The sequence below is a fragment of the Thunnus thynnus genome, chromosome 13, assembly GCF_963924715.1.
Source record: "Thunnus thynnus chromosome 13, fThuThy2.1, whole genome shotgun sequence".
In the NCBI taxonomy this organism is placed as follows: domain Eukaryota; kingdom Metazoa; phylum Chordata; class Actinopteri; order Scombriformes; family Scombridae; genus Thunnus; species Thunnus thynnus.
This window is the reverse complement of record NC_089529.1, coordinates 19,034,764-19,054,749: the sequence shown is the minus strand read 5'-3', so window position 1 is coordinate 19,054,749 and position 19,986 is coordinate 19,034,764. Positions and strand designations below refer to the sequence as shown.

The 19,986-nt window shown below is 38.6% G+C and overlaps 1 protein-coding gene across 1 annotated transcript; it reads left to right on the top strand.

Annotated features, from left to right (window-relative positions):
• The first annotated feature begins 9,912 nt into the window (after positions 1-9,912).
• On the top strand, positions 9,913-19,803 carry ccni2 (cyclin I family, member 2). Its single transcript, XM_067608502.1, has 7 exons — positions 9,913-10,241; positions 11,320-11,476; positions 12,540-12,674; positions 13,185-13,259; positions 13,405-13,545; positions 17,250-17,537; positions 18,507-19,803. Exons 2-7 carry the CDS (start codon positions 11,363-11,365, stop codon positions 18,840-18,842), a joined length of 1,089 nt encoding a protein of 362 aa, XP_067464603.1. The 5' UTR covers positions 9,913-10,241; positions 11,320-11,362; the 3' UTR covers positions 18,843-19,803.
• Positions 19,804-19,986: the final 183 nt, after the last annotated feature.

Below are 19,986 nucleotides of genomic sequence, written 5' to 3'. Positions count from 1 at the left end.
TTCGGATTTGTTGCTTTTTTCATTGCCTGTATGAGTGTAAATGGAATATCTTTCCATTTTGAACTGGTGGTCGGACAAAATGAGCAACCTGACGTCACCCTGAATGCATTTTTCACATGTTATGGACTAAATGATTATTTCATTAATAAAGGCAATTAATCAAATGAATGGGATTTTTAAATAGTTTATAGATTAATAGATGATGAAAATAGTCATTGCTTGCAGCCCTAATTGATTTTGTTTGATGATATAAACATTTTGAGAACTGAAAGAGAGATAAAACACCCGGGACTAAAATGAGCCCGTAGAAATTGTTGCAAAAGACTTTGTGTCTTTTGCAACAATTTCCACCCAAAAAACATACATTTTTGCTTTTCTATTATTTTATTACAGTAATAAGAGGTTACAGAGTGGAGGACTCCCATGCGCTGTCCTTATATCTGCAATAAATGTGTTAGAAAATTGTGTTTCAGCCCTAAGATCTTTATATGATGATGTTTGTTGCAGACGAGATGGCAGTGTGCAAGACACAAAAGATGTGCAGAAACTTTTTAAGAGCAGGAAACATGCTGTGAAACTGTAAGAGTTCAAGCTCCTTTTCATGTCCATTTACAGTATGGAGGCAGCAGAAAGGCAGGTGAATTATTAAAAATAAAGATGCTAATAACCTGTCTCTGCACCTGTAAAGCAAAAGTACTAAACTGAGATTTGTTTTAATAGATCTGAGGATAGATGTGATCTAAGAACATGGGATGAAAGTCTTGTTCTTCTCTAGTTATCTATAGGGATCCATACCATCAGTAGTGCAGCCAGAACATTATGTTCAAACAGTGAATTCCTGAAAACCTAAACAGCCCTCAGTGAACCGGAGGCACACATGCACTCAAGTTTAGCTAAGCCTGTACTGAGGCGACAATGCTTGAGAGGGGCCTCAAAAGATAAAAAGAAAAGAAAAAACATCTCAGTTTGGCCCGACAGGCAGTGATCAAAGTCAGAGATCAGATGTGACTTTAGGAACATAATGTGCTCAGCCGAGTGCACAAACCTTTCCTGACAGGACAAAGTTGGTTCAGAGTTGACATTGATATGGTGTGGTGCTGAGCATTCTTTGGCTACAGGGGTAGAGAAGAGACACAGGGGGGTCCGCAGACACATTGTACATTCTTGTTAAACTGATCAGAGCGGACGTTACTCAAACCATCACTGAGACATCTAGCTAAAGATGTAGAGTCTCCCCTTCTGTTTCATACCTACAGGATCCAAGAAGTTGAAGCCAGTGTACCCCCAAGGCTCTGTAAGTGTTTTCATCTCTTCTGGCTTGGCTCCCTTGCGAATACAGTACTGTATATATTATACATATATCCCTTTTGGGGATATCCATGTTTAATGTTCATGTAGATTTTCTAACAGGATTTCTCATTAGCATTTCATACAATAAGACGATGTGCTAAAGAAAATATTTATGCAGCATGTTATCTCTCTCTAGTTTTTTTCATATTAGACCACTGCACATACATACCATTACATTTATGGCTGCATCTGACAATTTGTCATAACTGGTAAATGTTATATATGTATGTTAAATAATCAGTTTCATGTATTTTATGTATTTAGTTGATCATTAGTTTTTTAAATTAATAAGTCAAATTTTGCATCACATGTCATCCTGGTGATGTCTTAAAATTTCTTACTTTGTCTGACCAGTTTAAAAAAGTTTTTAAAAATATTATTTTTACAATGATAAGTAAGATAGAAATGCAAGCAGTCAATTTTAAGTTGCGTCCAGCTGATATTTCATATTTGTCTTAATAAACTGCAATCAAAAACTTTCTATTTGACCTTAAAAATATATTTAATGTATGTAAAGGTATCGAGTTACAATTCTAAAAAAATCAATTAATCATGAATTTGTTATAGGTTAATATTATATTATAATATATTCTATATTATATATATATGCATGTAATATAATTCATGATATTATATTATATTTATAAAACCAATGATTGATTGGCTCTCCTTTTGTTGCCTGATCAGTTTTGATTTTGATTTAATTTATTTATGGATCTACAGAACACGCCACTATCAGAGATCACATGTGTGTACGGGTCACTTAAGTAAGTCCGGGGATATTTTAGATTTTTCTTATTGTTAACAAATCCCATAAACAGATGAAAGTAACAATGAATTGATCCTAACAAGTGTAGCAAGTTGTCGGTGCAGCCAAAGATATCTTTCTGTCATTGAGCTTAATTGTCCAAAACCTATTGAAAACACACCAGTGAGCCACATGTTGCACTAGGTGACATGTTCTTTCTTTAAAAACCATAAACATGGGCACTATCCCATATGATATATCCTGCTGCCATAAAATACTCACTAGCACATCAAATCTTTGGCTGAAAATAGCAACAAATGTACTATTTTTTCTTGTTTGCGTAATGTTTACTAAAAACTACTACCCAGTTCTTTTAGGAGAGTAGTAAGCCTTTTTATTTTGAGTGGGGATGAATGGACTTGGGGCAGATTGCCACAGACAGAGTCAGGAAGTCTGAAAGTATTGACACAGACTGATTCATGTTGCTGATTTTGGTCTTTTTGACATTTGTTCACAATAAGAAAATAAATACACTGTTCAGTTGAGAAAAAAAGTAACATTGTCTAAACCCAAAATAATATGTTTTTTTTTCTCTAAGCATGCTATATTGGCATTAGTGTATTCATTTTGTACAGAGTGGCTCCTATGGGGAAAAGCAGTGTTACAGAACCACCGTAAAAACAGCCTAAACTGAAAGATAGAGATACTTGTGTTGCTACTGTGTAACCATAGGGAGCAGCTTTACACTCAAAACCTTAAATAAAAACAGTTTTCCGCCCAGTCATATTCCCATCGGTGATTGGAGAGCAATGGAATGTAAACACACGCACTACTGTGCAAACACGTAAAATGTCCGATCAGCAGAAGCAGTAAGCAAGCATGACATTCTGCACGAGTTACAGAATGGAGACGAATGACAGGAGCAAGAGACTCACAGTGAGACAGGATGATAAATAGAGGGACACAGATATGTGCGGGATTGTGTGTGAATAACCTTTTGATGTTAAATGGCACAAACTCACCTTTCTCATATCAAGAACTCAGAGACCACAGAAGAAACTAGATGTGTAAGTCTCACACAATCTGACCTGATAGAGGGCACAGCTACTACGTTCCTGTTGGTTGTTACATTCTTTCGACACGCAGATATGCTGCTCGCTGTGACCGTCTTTCCTTATCAGCAGTCCAGTCATGACCTGAGCTCAGACACACTGGTAGACTTTGTTTTCTGTCAGCTGTGTAAGGTGACTGAGAGTGGAGATCAATCACTTGTGCCCACAGCTGACATGTGTTGACTTATGTTGTTATGTCTGTTGACTGTATATATGGTTATTTCCTGAGGTTTCCTGACAGGAACCCTTATAGCACAGAAGCAGCCAGGAAACCATGAAGCCAAAATGTGTTTTCTCCTTCAGTGGATTTAATCAAGTCAGTCAGAAATGAAACAAAATTTGCAAATATTATAAATGTACTATTGCACAGTCTGCAATCTGCACAACAAGCTGTCCAATCCCTAAAGGTTAGTCAGTTTCAAGCAGCATGAAGCAATCTTCTACATACTGCTGACGTCCATCAGGGAAACTAGAACAGCACTGACAGGTCTCTGGCACAGATTAACGGGCTGTAATCAACATAAATAATGCAACAATAACAATGAGTAAACTAGCTAATAAGAGCAAATATTCGAACACTAGTGATTACTAAAGAGGTTATTATAACGCCGTGCTGGTAAGTCACATGAGTGTTTAAAGTGTTTACTTATTGTGATAGATTTTCATTGTTTTGGCTCAATTCCTGTGTATTGGCTTCAATGAGAATAACCCTTTGACACCTAGGGGCCCTCCACATAAAAAACATGCTCACATATATCAGTTTTTAAATCTGAAGCTGTCAATTTATGTTGGCCTAACATGTAACAACAGTATCACTGTCTGGAATACATTTATAATAAAGCAAATGGACTACTATTTGACCCTTGCAACAACTTTTGATATGATATTTTCAAAGATTTATCACAATATTGAGCTACATTTTTTTTTTTTTTTTACAGCTGTACGTTCTTTTTGACAACAATTACCAAAAAGACAAGAGTCTAATCTATCAATACTTATATTATATGTTCATAATCATGTAACTTCGTCATATAACTAATAGTCCATAAATGTTCTGCATGGTGCCAGTGTCCTGAGGGCAGAGCAGCGGCTGATAGAAGGTTAAAGTGTTAACTTGCAGCTTTAACTGTGTTTGAGGGTGTTCACATCCCGTTCAGGAGGAACTGTGTAGGAGGCCTTGTCTCTCAAGATTATGAACATACAGCCAAAGCAAACAAAACTGGAATGTTCCTTACTGGTCAAGTCTGACTTGAATCCAACTGATAATGTGTTTCACTTGAAGACCAGACCAGACACAGGGCAAAAAGCCCCCCTTAAAAACGGCTGCAGTACAGCCTGACGGAGGAGATATGATGTGATGCCTGTGGCTCGAGACTTCAGACAGTTATTGGCTGCAAACAAATTTGGTGGTTTAATTTAATTGACTTTCTCTCGGTCTTTCAATAAAAGTAAAGAATGTTGTGCCTGTAACAGTTTGGTGTTTGTAGGTTGAAGTAGAAGAAGACGAGTCAAAAACTCACAGCCACGTTGATGCTGGGATTTCCACAGTGCTTGTCGTTTATCACTAATATTCACATCAACCTTACCAAGCACGGTTGAACAGCTACATATTTTATCATACATGAACAAAACAGAGGTCACACATAACCAAAACGTTACTCTTGAGTTAAGAGACAAAAAGAAAAACAGGAGCTTGATAATATGCGTCCATTCTTAGCATGCGTGCCACTCAACTAGCTCAAAGAATACAAGGCGCTGTCTGATGACATTGCTTCTCTCGTATCTAGGCAACGCAGCATGTCTTAAAGGTACATTTCACATTTTGGACTGTTACACGCTAAACCAAAAAGAGTGCATGCAACCAAAGTTTAAAACACAGAATGTTTTCTTCATCAAACTTGAGCACTTTTAGTTAATTCAATCTTCATTTTCCCCCCCTGTGCTCAGGTTTAGAAAACTAAATAAAAGACAAATTCTGATTTAATGTTTTGGGTGTGCTTACCCTTTATTGTGCTTTGAACTGACTTTCTGTCCCCTAAAATTGGGTGACTGGGTATAAAACAGGCTATAATCACTACATTGTTCATCTGATGTGGTAGCAAACAACCTCAAATGAAAAGGGAGAGGCAGCATTTTCACATCATTGTTGCTGTTTAATTTCAAATTTCAAATATGCTGGAGTACAGAGCCAATGCAACAAAAAAATGTCATTATTTTAATACTTACAGCCTGCTTTGTGAATTCTGCTCATTTCCAACTCACTTTGCTGTTGGAAATACCGACCTTGAAGTAACTCAAAAGCTTTCCTCCACAATATTTGATCAGAGGTCAGCTGCACAAAAACACCACATATTCTTGCTCAACACTTCAGTGGGGCAGACACAGTAGATTTGACTCAAGGATTCTTAATTTCTCTCTCTGGTTAAAGGACAAGCTTCACAAAAGAGGAGAGGAAGAAAATCTACTCTAAAAACATGTAAATTTCATTTTTCAGAGACCTTACTACCAGATCAGATTGAATGGGAGCGCACGGGTTAACTGCCACAAAAAAACCCCCCAAAAAACAAATAATAATCCAATCATCCATCCCTGTTGTGAGGACCATATGAAATGCTTATTGGCTGCAATTAATCAAACCTACTGCTAGTAGTGACATATTGATGAATGCTCTCAAGTTTCCAGTAGCTGAAGAGGAAAGGAAAGTCAAAAAGGAAAGCTTTGTGTGAATTCTTACTTATATTTTAATTGATATTTTGTGATGACAGATGGCAGGGTGTTTGCGCATTTGGTAATTGCTTGATGTATAAAAACTGGATAAAACTGCAGAGGAAAGTATGACCAAATACTGTATATTGGTGTGTTTTCATCCACCTAACCTCTAACAGATTGTGGGGAACAAAAGGAAAACAAGCTGCTGTAAAAAATAACATGGCTGTTGTGTAACACTAGGTAAGGATTGCAACATTCTCCAGTTTTGCAATCTCATGATGGCATTTGTTGTGTCAATTCTGAGGGTGAAAGTTTGAGCTTTAGTTTCATACTCAGTTTAAAGGAAATTTTATTTTGTTTCATTTTGAATTTAATTGCTCATTTTGAACTTCCTCTTCACACAAATATTCAGAATAACTGGGTGCAGCAGGTCACTGTAATATCACAAACAACCAGTTGTATGAAGTGCTTAGGTTAGCTGTGGTGTCATGGTAACAGCCATGTGACACTGTAATGGCCATGTCAGATACTACTTCTGTTATCACTTGAGGCAAGAAAAAAGAGCATGAAAGCAAAAGAAAACTGAACTGAACTGATAGATTTGCATCTTATTAAATCTTCTCCTTAATGCTTTACTATTGCTTACATTATGCAGTTCACATTAATGTGATAAATATGTTGACAGACATACTTTTTAAATAATGCATTAGACAATTGTGTAATTTGCTCATTATCATAAATGACATTAGCATTAAACATCTCTGCAGTAGGTGGTTCAAGTGCATCTGCTTCTGGTTCTTTTCAGTCACACATTACTAGAAATGTAATAAGTATGGCTGGTTGGTTAAGTTGGTGATCATGTTAACAGATGCTAACATTAACATACTAGCATTGCTAACTTAAATATGCCACTCAGGACCAAAGGAACAGATATGGTGTTAATCTAATGGGTTTAACATCTGTAGGACTCATTTCACAACATCTCAAACTTCACAACTTTCATCAGGCTATTCTGAAGGCTACTTTGTCAGCCTCAGGCAGGGCGGGATCATGGATGTGTAATAAGAGCTGGATAGGGCGCTGCCACTGAGCCTTGCAGCCAATTTTTCCCAGTGGTCACTCGCGGTATTGCAGCGAAAAATCCCTCTGCGGCCTAAAAAGGATTTTCCCCATATACCACCATTGTAAAAGAGATGCCTGTATAACTGTTGACAGGACCCCTCGAACTGCAAACAACAACAATTATGACTCTTTCTACAATGAACTTTTGATCCATGGAGGTTTTATGTTTGTCAAACTTCCCTTGAGCCGAGAAAAGCGATTTAAAAATCTGTGACGTCATCACAATGTAAAGTCTATGGGCGGAGTGGGAGCTCGCGGGCGGGGCCAGTGGGGGAAACACTATATATTCAGTGGGCCGCACAATGTGGAAGCAAACCCGGAAGCTAGAAACTTTTTTTGGCGTATGCGCCAGGCGAGCAATTCCTATAGGACTGAATGGGCGCCATTTTTAGTCCGGTATTCAGCTCTTATAATACATCCATGGGTGGGATTAACCATAGACTGTAAAAAATATGGATGTAGTCACCTTGACATCACCCATTGGTTTGCGAACTGCTGTTCTGAAGCCTCGAGTGTAGCGATTTGACCATCGCCATGTTTGATTTTTGGAGCCAGAAGTGACCATATTTGGATGACAGGGTGGGGCTGACCATAGCGCTAGCTGCTAGCTTGGTTAGCATGGTGCAATTACAATCTATGGTTAACAGTGATAATGATAATGCTAATGCTAATTTTCGCTGGCTAAAAACAGGCCTAAAACCGTTAAAACTAAATGTACTCTCCAGAAAGACTGATCATCCGACTCATTGGTGGGTCTTTTATTACAACCAAACGCTGAACAAGACTTTTTTTGGGTGACCACAATGTTACAATTAACTTCAGTGAACTGAAAACACACTGTGAAATAGCAGCAGCTACGCCTATACGCAATAGTTAAGTTACATAAGCAACGTCGTCACCGTGGTGGCGACTTGTCAATCACAACGTAGCCACGCCCTAAAGCATACGCTGTTTTATCGTCTATTTTACTCTAAATGGGGCCGTAATTTACAAAATGAACATCATGCTGTATTGAAGAAGACTTGAAACTACCAACTGAGACCATAAACTCATTAGGAAACAGTTTACTGAAGTAATAAATCAAGAGAGAAGTAGGGTCATTTTCTCATAGACTTCCATACAATCAGACTTTTTTTGCTGCCAGTGGAGTCGCCCCCTGATGGCCTTTAGATAGAATGCAGGTTTTTGGCACTACCGCATTGGCTTAATTTTTCAGCCCCGGAGGTTGCCGCTTGGGATTAACCCACTTGGGGGCCCGGGGACAAAACTGTGCCCTTGTTGACTGCCCCCCTTTCCCAGACTCCCCGTTTCTCCAAGTATCTGTGTGTCCTGTTGCCATTATGTACACATCAAAGCACACAGCAAGGCTAGACAGACTAGACATGTCAGCTTCATTACATTTTGCCCAAAAACGAAACTGTAAAACTGAGCTGAGATTAGGGTTGGGTACTGAATTTGGTACTTTCAAGGGTACTGATCGAATTACGTCAGTACTACCAATTAAAGTTTCACGTTAGATTAAATAAATTTTGAAAACACACATGTACCAACCGAGGCGTCTCAAACAGAGGCTCCGACACTGATAGGAGCACTAACAAAGAGATGTGACAGATCTATTTTTGCTGTGCTGTGTGTAGCCCATAGACTGTATAAAAATAAGTTGTAGCTGCAGTGTCTCCAGTTTAACAGCACCATGCTGGGCAGTTGACAGGTGTGTTTACAGTGTTTGTGTGCTCTGAAAGACGTCATAGCGCAGATATAAAGTAACACAGCAGACAGACTGGATGAGACCATATGTTTACTTTTGGGTTTCTCTGTAATAGCAAAGTAGTATTACTTTGTTATTACGTATAACTTTGTTATTAAAGAGAAAGAACTGAAAAAAGGTACCATTGGGTACCGATACTGAGTTCCAGGTACCTGTAGCTACTGGTACCTATTGGTTCAAATGTGAATGGCACCCAAACCTAGCTGGGATAGACCATTACTCAGTCCCAGATTTTCTGTGTGTCAACTAGTTTATGGTAATTTGATTACAAATAATGTTACTTATAAATATGCACCATGAAAGCATTATATAGATTGAAATAGATGGGTATCAAAATCTGACAAGGGGCGTCTTCAACACAGAGCCTCAAGATTAGTTGAAAATGCAGCAACTGCCCTAAGGCCGTTTATATCATGCTCTACATACAGTATTACCAAACAAAATTGTTATTCATCAAATTACCACAAAGTAAGTTAGTAAATCTCAGGTTAGCCTAAGACAGATTCAACTGTTCTGTGGTTTCCAACCAATAACAAGACAAAATGACAAATTGTGCTAATTAAGAGTGTGCTGAACACAACCACAGAGATCTTAACCACCCTTTATGTAAGTGAAAAGATTTAAGTAAAAAGAAAGTAAAAAGTCTTGAAGTCCTTTAAAGCTGCTGCTTAAATGTGAATAAAATGAGAAGTCAAAAAACGTCAGACAAGTCATATGATAGGATGGATTAATCCAATTTCAAGACCTTTGCAATGATGAGTGAATGATAAACTCTTCCCAGAAGTTATTAATTTATAAAAGATATCAAGCTGTGTTTGAGCAAACTATGAAAAAAACCACTGTAGGAATAATCAGCTTGAAGCAGAGGAAAATAAACAGCAGATATCTTTCTCCCAAATAGATTCATATCAGATAAAGAGAGTAAACCCAAAGGCGGACTTTTATACTCCTGCACCTGAACAAACATATTGTTGATGTCACACAATACAAAAATCTTCCATTTTCAGTGTGAGCTCGACCATTTTGTGTGAAGGGTCCCGTATGTCTGACCCACTAACACATTTCTGCTTTATAGACGGAGTGACGTCACAGCGGGGCGGAGTCCGGAGCGTTCAAAACACAGCTGCCCTCAATCCTCTCTGATTTTTTGCTTCCTGCCTTTTTCTCTCTTTTTTTGCGCTTATTTCTGCCTCTGCCCCAGTTATTTGAGCCACTTCGCGCTACTTTATTCTTTGTTTTACTCGCTCTTTTTTATATAATGTGGCTGCTTTCTGGATATTCTTTGCGAAACAGGGTTTTTTTGTCCGAGATCGTTTCCACTAACAGCATCTCACTGGTGTTTGTTTGTTGCTTTCGGTGGATATGGACTAATTAAAAAACCGTATAAATGCACCTGCCGTCGAAGAGATACTCTGCGTTTGAAATCCAAGAGGTAAGACTGTTTTATAGTAAAAAAAAAAAACAAAAGAGGAAGAAAAATGTTTTTTTTTTGTTTTTTGTTTGTCTGCTGCAGCAACTGTGCAAGAGGCTGCAGCAGCTGCAGCGCGGTATCCCGCCTGGATTCCTTCTGTGTTGTATTTCACCCACAACAGATATAAACAAGTCATATACTAATACTTTAAACTGTGCATTTTAAATTTAAGTCTATAGTTTGTCAATCTTGGGGTGCCCCGCCTGCAAAGTCTGAAAAATGGCGTTATTGTTTAGCAAACTGAGCGCTGCCTTCAGTATTTCCTGCTGCATTTTTGGCTCCTTCAGCACAGAGCAGCTGCTGTGGTGACTGTTTACCAGATTACATTAACTGGCGCCCTAAATCGACGAATTGTGGACAGTGGGACTTGTTTACACCTGTTTTAAAAGCTGTTTTGGGTCAACGGAAAAAATATGTTTTCGCAGTTCTAAACTTTTCTGCCAATAAATCCCTTTTGTTTTAGTTTCGTTTACCTCTGTAAAAGGGAGCCAAAGCCCTCATCTCGCATCTTCATCAAACCTGTAATATGAAAATGAAGGTGAAATGTAGATTAATCGATTAGTTGCCAACAATTAAATTAATCGCCAACTATTTTAACAATTGAGTAATTGTTTTGAGCCATTTTTTTTTAAAGAAATGTCCAAATTCTCGGATTGCAGCTTTGAAAATGTGAATATTTTCTGGTTTCTTTAGTCTTCTGTGACAGTAAACTGAATTACTTTGGGTTGTGGACAAAACAAGACATTTGAGGACTTCATCTTGGGCTTTGGGAAACAGTGATCTATTATTTTATTGACCACACAACTAATCGATTAATCAATAATGAAAATAGTCGTTAGTTGTAGACCAAGTGAAACGTGCATTAAATAAGGGTATAACAACAGAATGAACTATCAGTATTGTTTGACCCCTGAGAGAATGCATTAAGAGACCCTTATATGAAGGGGAAGTGTGATAAAGGCATTTTAAGTGTAAACCAATGTGTTCCCATTGTAATCTCTTGTCTCTTTCCTCCTCTCTTCCTCTTCCTCTCCACCAGGTGTTTGTGCCTTGGGTGCAGCCTGGCCTGTACTGTGGTGGCGATGAAGAACCCAGGAGCTGCAGAAGGCCGGCGGCTGGTCGGCCTATTGGAGGCCGCTCTGGTCAGGGAGGCTCGCCTGTGGAAGGCACCTGTCTTCAAGAACGGATGCATCCAGGTGAGAAAAGTGGTGGACACACGTGCATAAAAACAGATAATGATTTTGCATTCACAGCTTGTTTAAAGGTACCAATAACAGGATCATTGTGCTGAAGAGTTTTTTTTGTGATAACAGAGAGGGAGTGAGGTCAACAAAAAATCAATAATGATCCTCAATAAAATGAGACGGAAACAATTCTTATGTGACAGGAAATGACAGGATTTATGTGGGACAAATTCATTTTGAGAAACACCAGTGGAATATGGAAATTATACCAGCTCACTTCCAGTGATGGTGAAATGAATATTTCAGTGAATCAGTGAGTAAACGGGATTAACAGTAGTTTAGGTGTATCTTAGATATTATAATTGGAGTTTGGCCTCCCACTGCAGGTGAGGCACTTCCATTAATTTAATGTTTAAGAGATTGTGTAAATTAGGGCTGCAACTAGCTGTTGTTTTGATTATAGATTATTCTGTTATTTTCTTGATTAACTGATTAATTGTTTTGTCTATAAAACATGAGAAAATAGTGAAAATGAACATCTTAAGTCCCTGGTGATGTCTTCAAACAGCCTTATACTTTAGTGTGAGACAAGGAAAAGCAGCAGATCTGCACATTGGAGAAGTTGGAACCATCAAATGTTTGATTAATTGATTATCAAAGTAGTTGTAGATTATTTTTGTCTTTTTTTTTTTTTACTAATTGATTATTCAACATCTTTTCAGCTCTTGTGTAAATGTGAAAGGAAACCAACTGATAGCCAACTTGTCTGTCCCACAACTACACTTGCTTATGTATGAAACAGCATTTGTCTCGGTGTCTCCTTTACATCCAAAGTAGGGTCTCCTTTTCAGTGACACATATCCAAAATGTTCTGGTTTGTAAAATATAGTGAGCATAAGGCAGGAATGAGCACCAGTTCTTTAAAGTTCAGGGTAAAGGAAGCTCCAGGTTGCAAGCTGTTAAGTTCCCTCAGTGGAAAAGGCCTGTTTGACTATTTACATTTAAAAACATCTGACTTCTAGTTCTTCATGCAGGTATCGGTCATTAATCAGTGTTGTCTCCTCTGACCACTCAGGGCGCTGACATCTCTTCATCCCAACACCAAGAAATGATCCTTTGGCTCGGTGAGATGAGCAGACTGTTCCACTTCTGTCCAGAGACCTTTGCACTGGGAGTCTGTGTCCTCAACAGACTGCTGTCCACTGTCAAGGTAGACGGCTACAACATAACATGATGCTTTGCAACATCCATTTTGTCCAGTATCTAGAATAAATATAAGTAATGAAGATTTTTCCCATTACTCTAAAACCTGTACAAATGACTGCACAGTACAGCAACGAAAGCACAATTACCATTTTCACCCAGGAAGAAGGGACGTCTTGTTCTGTTTTCCTCCATTGGTCCATTAAACCTCTAAGCTAATGGTCCAAGTCTGCAGTCAATGAAAGCAATGCATTAAATCTGTATCTGACGTCAGACTGTACTGAATAGGGCTGCACAGTGAAACGTGAATAATGATATCTTTACTTTAGTTCATTTACTTGCAAGTTTGACAGTATAAAAGTGTATTTAAATTTTGACCCAGAACAGCCACTGTACTGTAAAAATCAAACCCTTTTACATCATGATAATGTGTGGTCTGACCTTTCAGTCAACACAGCTTACATTACTTAACTTAGCATCCCTAATGTTTTTCTTCTGGTTTTTACTACTTTTTTAGGCCCAACCAAAATACCTGAAATGCATTGCTTTTACCTCATTGGTCCTGGCTGCCAAAATCAACGAGGAAGATGAGGTAAGATCTCCCCTGAGGATCCACAAAAACAGTCATGTCAGACAAACAAAACAATACGCTTTTTAAGAAAAACGCCCACTTCCGTGCTATTTCAAAACAATACGTTTTTATTTGCTTCCCTTTTTGTTGGTGTCTGTTTAAACAGGTAATAGGCTCTGTTAGAGACCTGGTTGTGCAGAGCGGATGCAACTTTTCAACAGCGGAGATTCTTCGCATGGAGAGGATCATTCTAGACAAGCTGCACTGGGACTTGTACACGGCAACACCGGTCGACTTCATTCACATAGTAAGTTTAAAATTCAGCAGACAGACAGACATGAGTGTTTTTTAGGGCGGGACCTGAGCTAGTCAGAGCATCTCACAGTTAGCTGGCCGGACTGTGAGATGCTTCGCGAGTTCAGGTGCCGGTCGTGCCTTAAAAAACACAGCAGTACAAAAAGCACACCATCGTTAAACCGTCATGCTCGCTTACAAACCCCCCCCCCCCAACAGTAAAGAATTGGTCCAAAGAGAGATTGTGCATTTATTTGATTTGACTCATTGTGCAATTATTATTATTATTATAAACTGCATTCAGTCCTGGTTGGAGTGTGTCTACACGTTTAATCACTGCAGCCAATATCGGAAAATAAAATCATGCCTCCCAAGAGTCTGATTCGAATATTTACATTTAGTTTTCAAACTGTCAGCCAGTTAATTTTATCCACCAATAATATGATTTGACTCGACTGTGATAAAACCGTCTGCTAAACCTGAAGACATTTTTAATTTCTTTACTCAGTGTTTTTATACATTGATTTTAAAGGTCAAATCTAATAGACAGAATAAATCACCTTGCTTTAAATAACTGCTAACCCTAAAAAATCACTGCTTTCCACAAGAGTGTTAGTGTCACATCAAGGTCTAAATGCTGAGTTTTTCTTTTTCCACTCTATTTAAATATTTACATTGTTGGCTATCTGCAGCTTCAGTGTAAAAGTGACAGAACCGGACTTGAAAACCACATGTTGGACAAACCCAAGTTATAACTCAGCGTATTTGCGCGTATGTGGACAAAAAGCAACAAGGACACATTTCAGCGCAAGGTTTGAACAGAGTAGTATGAGATTCTTTTAACTATGTAAGACTGCGTTTGCAAGCTGCCAGCAAAATAACAGGCGTGTTGCATATCAGGCCAAGGCACTTCTGACTAACTCATACTCGCAGCTCTATAGTGGAAACCCAAACCGCGCGGCCATCAGAGGGAGGTGTGCGAAGTTAACTTAAGAAAAAACGTAGACGATGCGGGTCGATAGCGAATCAATAACATGCTGTGGATTAAGACGGTTTCTAACATCAAAGCAGGCTTATCACTGTTCAAAAATCCTATGCTGTGTTAGTTAGTTTATGGCACAATATTGTCTCACAGCATGGATCTGTACACAATTGTGTAATTGGTAAACAAATCATTGCCCGAGGCGGCAACCACTGCCTGAACAGTCAACAAACACACATACGCACACACATCATTTATCATTCATCATTTAGATCCCATCATGCTGTGGCCCAAGGCTGTATTCATTACGCTTTTACTGAGAAGTCAATGATTAGAGATCAGTATCTAAACTGCCTGCTATTGAGGGGCTTCACTTAACTGAGCAACATGGCTGAAAGGACAAAGTTGTTTTTAAATATCCGGTATAGAAAATGTATGCAAAATCACATTTTTAATAATGAAAGTAGATTGGAATCAATAATTTGGACAACAGAATTTCTGTAAAACAATATGACAAAATAATATAGTTACGATGCAAATCCACTGAAAATCAGTGAATGATATTAAATTATTGTCCACCATAAGTTTTAAAGTTTGAGGAGATGGGAGTAAAGTTGCAAGCAAAAATGCCAAATGGACTCTGATTCCAGCTTCTCAAATATGACTGCTGTTGTTTATATGACAATAATTTTGAACTGTTGGTCGGGCATAACAAGTAAATTGACAACATCATAGTGGGCTCTGAGAAATTGTGAATGACATTTTTTTTTTTTTTTTTCCACCATTTTTAACATTTCATAGCGACGATTCATCAAATAATTGGCAGATTAATTGATAATGACACTTAGTGGCAGATATCCCTCCTGTGTTTTCCTCTTAAACCACAGAAAAATCTTTAAAGCACAACAAAAAGGTAATTTGGATTTAAAAACTAGCTCTAACTGTGAATGAGGAGGCAGAACAGATTGTAGGCCAGCAGTTAGATGCTTTATGAATACAGCCTGTAAGTTTCTTGACATAAATAAAGTTTGCACATCGGAGCGATTCATACTATTCAAATGTTTCTCAGTTTGAGGAATACCATAAATCCTCATACACGTCCTCTGTAAAATACATCTGACAGTGATTTTTTTGATTGACTTGCGGAGGAAAACCCCCCCCCCCCAGTTGATTTGTGAAATCTTGTTGGAGGACTGATACGTTTTTTTCTTAAAGCCACAAACCAAAAAGCAGCTTGGCACAGACGTGGTGGCATTTTCTGAACATGGCGTCAGACTGATTTTTAGCACCTTCTGCAAAACAAAAAAAAACCTGCACGACTATTGCAGTTAGTGGATCTGACTGATATCGGTGTCACAGGTTAACAGTGTGTGGGGTTATTGTTGTGAATCTATTATTGTCCTAGCAATTCACCTTTAGGTATTACAAAATCCAAGACTTTTAAAATAAAGAGACATAATGTATTAATAAAAACAATAATAAAATAAAGACATTTTCTCTCTTCTTATACTATTCAAATAAATATATTTAAATAAATACTTTCTGACTATACTGTTATCTCACAATTACATTCCCCCTGAAGAAATGACTCTGTATTACCTTTCCTAAATAGTTCTTCTTTGTCTATAAAACAGCAATCAATAAAATCTATCAATAATTTGTCACAGACTCTTCACCATGACACTTTGATATGAATAAATAAAAGGATTTACAGAGATGCCTCTGTAAGACTCTTTTTGAAAGGCAGAATCAGCTCTGTGATGCAAAAACTTTCTGGGACTGTATCACAACTGTCAAATGTAGTTTTGTTATTGTTGTTTTGCTACGTTTCCCTGCTTTTTCCAAAATGGATTAAAGATGAAACATTTTAGAAGGAGGAAGGGACTGAAGAAGGGTTTAGGAAGTCGAGAGCGACTGTTTCAGGGATTATTTTTGACTTTGACACCACATTGCTGAATCTGCCTCCCAGTAATTTCCCCTTTTTTTTTCTTCACAAACCATGGCTTATTTTGCTACAGAGTAAGAGACAAACTAAAGCAAATGAGCTACATGAATGAAAGAAACATAAAAGACATTTAGGTGTAACAAACAAACCACCGAAGAATGCCTTGATATTTCGAAATCTAGTGTGTGATTTTTATCCAGTCACTTGTTAGCGTTTTTTTTAAACCAAAACACAAAGCGAGCATGTGTCGGTTTCAATAAAGCTAACTAACAGTCTGTTTGCAGATGCTTTTTTTATGAAGAAATTACCATGTGTCTCTTTAACAATGAGCCCCCACTCAGGTCGGGTTTGATGGTTCCTGCCTACAAATGGGAACACAGAAAAGCACTGCACATATGATACAATACAAACGAGTTCACTATGATTCCTCAGGCAAAGAGGGGGGGGGGGGGTCGTTATCAGGAAAACCTGATCCTGAGATTCTCTGTTGCTCAGTGTCCTCCTGCAGAGATTTATCATGCAGCTACGGATACTGGAGCAGAGAATCACAGACTGCTGAGTGACGTCCTGGATGAATGAGGGTGAAGGTTGGGTCAAAGGGATGAATGATTTTTTTTTGTTTTGTTTTTTGTTTTGTATGGCTGTACGTAAGATGCACAGTTGTATTTGATGTTGGTGTGAATTATGAAGTAGTAGGGGTGAGGGATGGACAATGAGACGACAATGACATCATAACGCTAACATTTTGGTCTCGTTCCTCTTCAATTTCTCCTCCTCATCTCCGTCCTAGTTCCACGCCCTGCTCGTCTCCGGCCACCCCCACCTCATTCCGTCCATCGGTGTCGGCTGGGACTTGGCAACGGACCCCACTTCGCTTCCCGCCAGGTCAGGCCATCAGAAGAGGCCTCCGGACTTCCAGGCGGCGCTGTGGACCAGGCAGGTGCAGCACTGTATGGCCTGCCACCAGCTTTGGCAGTTCAAGGGCTCCACGTTGGCCTTGGCCATCATCACTTTGGAGCTGGAGGCACTCACGCCCGACTGGTTCTCCGTCTTTACCGACCTGCTGAAGAAAGCACAAGTAAGAGAATCGCTAGGGCCTGTTGGGCAGCCTTGTTCTGCACTACGATTATAGTTCTTCACTTGAGGTCTGAAGAGTCCTATTGACAACTTGCTGATATTATAGTTCCATAACAGCTTATTAGTGAATATATATATATATATATATATATAGTATATCACTGTCACTATAGTATATCACTGTCTCCAATCACTAGAGTGATTTATGTATGGATTATTTGAAGCTGGAAATTATGTTTTCTTAAGTTTGATTCAAGATTTACACTCCTGAAAAGCTTGTAAGCTGACAGTCCTTGTTTTTATCTGTTGATATGCCCTCTATTTTTTTCAAAACCCTTGATTGTTTCTCTTCAACCTTTTTATACAAACTTCACCTTTTTTACCCAGCGCAGTATAACGGAGGGTGTTTTGGATAAAGGCACCTCCATTAAAAGAACATTCAGTAAAACGAATGATGCTCGACACACCTTTTGTCAGCTTTTACAAGTCCAACATTGTCAGAATAATGATCACACTGAGGAAAGTAGTAAAGTGAAGGGTAGTTTTGGAAAACTTTTGACACAAGTGTACAATGCAGCACTTGTCACGAAAGTACTTTCAGTTGAAAAATGTCAGTATTCAGTCTTTTGTCGTCACATGTAGAGTTGAAAAGCATTCTTGCCTTTTTATCTATCATTAATACCTCTATTCTCAAACTCAAAACCTATAGAGTTGTCCCTGAGATCATTTCTTCTGAAAGGTAAACTGTTTTATTTATGTAGCACCAGATCACAACAGAAGTTATCTCAGTGCACTTTTCAAATGGAGCAGGTCTAGACCGTACTCTTTATTTTACAGAGACCCAAAATTCCCCCAGGAGCACTTGGCAACAGTGGCAAGGAAAACTCCCCTCTTATCTATTTTTTGACCTTTTTATAACATACACCCATATTGATGTTTTTTTTTTCTCCTTTGTTACCCTCTCTATCAGGTTGACAGTGGCGAGTTCATCCACTGCAAAGAGATGGTGGACGAGTACCTACACAGCCTGGAGTTCTCCCTGCCGACCAACGCCGTCTACATCTTCGACAGCGCCCAGATCCAGGATGAGGAGAGGGTCTGGAGCCCCACGCTGCGCCTCCGACAGGCCAGGAGGGAGCGCGGCAGCGACAAGCTGGGGGACTCGGATGAGTATTACGACGGTTTTAGGCGTTTGTATAACGAGGAGATGACCCCGGAGGCGGGGAAAGGTGACGTCGAGGGTTTGTTCGATTCCCAGCAGAAGAACGTCTCCCCCTGCCCACCGCTGCACCCCGCTGTCAACTAGCAGGACATTTACTCACACCGTCCACCTTTTTTATAAGTGCACAGTGCTCCCAAGTCCTATACACTGTTATTTAGCACAATTTAGGGCCACAATTGTAAGTTTCATCCAAAAGTCACTCGCATATTGTAATTATTAGGATTTGATTTAAGAAAAAAGAAAAAAAAACTTGAGGTCAAACTTAGTTAAGTGTTTTAGGCCTTTCTGTGCACTTATTTACACCCAAATGTGAATCTGGAGGTGTGTGTGTGGATCAGTCCAAGTTATTCTGATGCCATAACTTGTTTTCTGTGTTGACAGCCGGGCAGTTTGCGGGGAATCGTTTTGACTGACTGAACTGAGATTGAATGTCTCTCTGTGAGCAGAGCTTTTGGTCCATTTTTAAGTTCTCTATCTATTAATATTGCCATATTTTTTTCTACTTTTTAACCTACCTGCCCTTTATATCTACCACATATGGTTTTTGTTTAAAGAGATGGAGGTCAAGGATGAGGATGAGATTTAGGCAGTTGTGTGTATGTGTGTGTGTGTTGGGGTTTTTTTTGAGTGCGGTTGAGGTCAGGAATGGCTTCTTCTTTTTTTTTTTTTTATGTTTGAAAGTGGATCCTGATTGTGTTTGTTGTGAGGTATCTTGGTGCTGAGGGTTCCCCCCAGAGCCACATAGCACTTTGAGATAAAGACATGCTTTTTTTTAATGCAAATAATATTTTTTCAAAATCCTTTTTTTTATTTGAATCTCTTACTCACTTGTACTAAACATTTTTGTGCAACTTTAAGTTGTTTTTTTTATTTACCAGTTATTTACATTTGACAAAAAAGCTTTAATTTCATAACTAAATGCTGCAAATGTTTTTATTTCATCAATATTTCAGCCTGTGTTGATTTTACTTTATGCAATTATTGTTACATATCAAGCAAGAGCACCTTTGGGAGATTATTTCAACACTAGAATAGAATGACAAAAGTCATTTTGACATCAAGAGATTACCTGATTAGTCAAACAGCGTCAATGTTTTCTAACATTTTTTTTCTTAGAGCATACTGTATAAAAGCATCAATAATCATAGTCAAAGTATTATCACAATATTGATGCTTAAGTATTCAGTTTCATCTCGTTACTGACGGTAACAAAACGTTTCCATAAACT

Excerpts from the sequence above, each read along its gene's own strand:
- ccni2 (XM_067608502.1), top strand. The coding sequence starts at position 11,363 with ATGAAGAACCCAGGAGCTGCAGAAGGCCGGCGGCTGGTCGGCCTATTG. Across the intron at positions 11,477-12,539 it reads TCAAGAACGGATGCATCCAG|GGCGCTGACATCTCTTCATC; the intron begins GTGAGAAAAGTG and ends CTGACCACTCAG. Across the intron at positions 12,675-13,184 it reads GACTGCTGTCCACTGTCAAG|GCCCAACCAAAATACCTGAA; the intron begins GTAGACGGCTAC and ends CTACTTTTTTAG.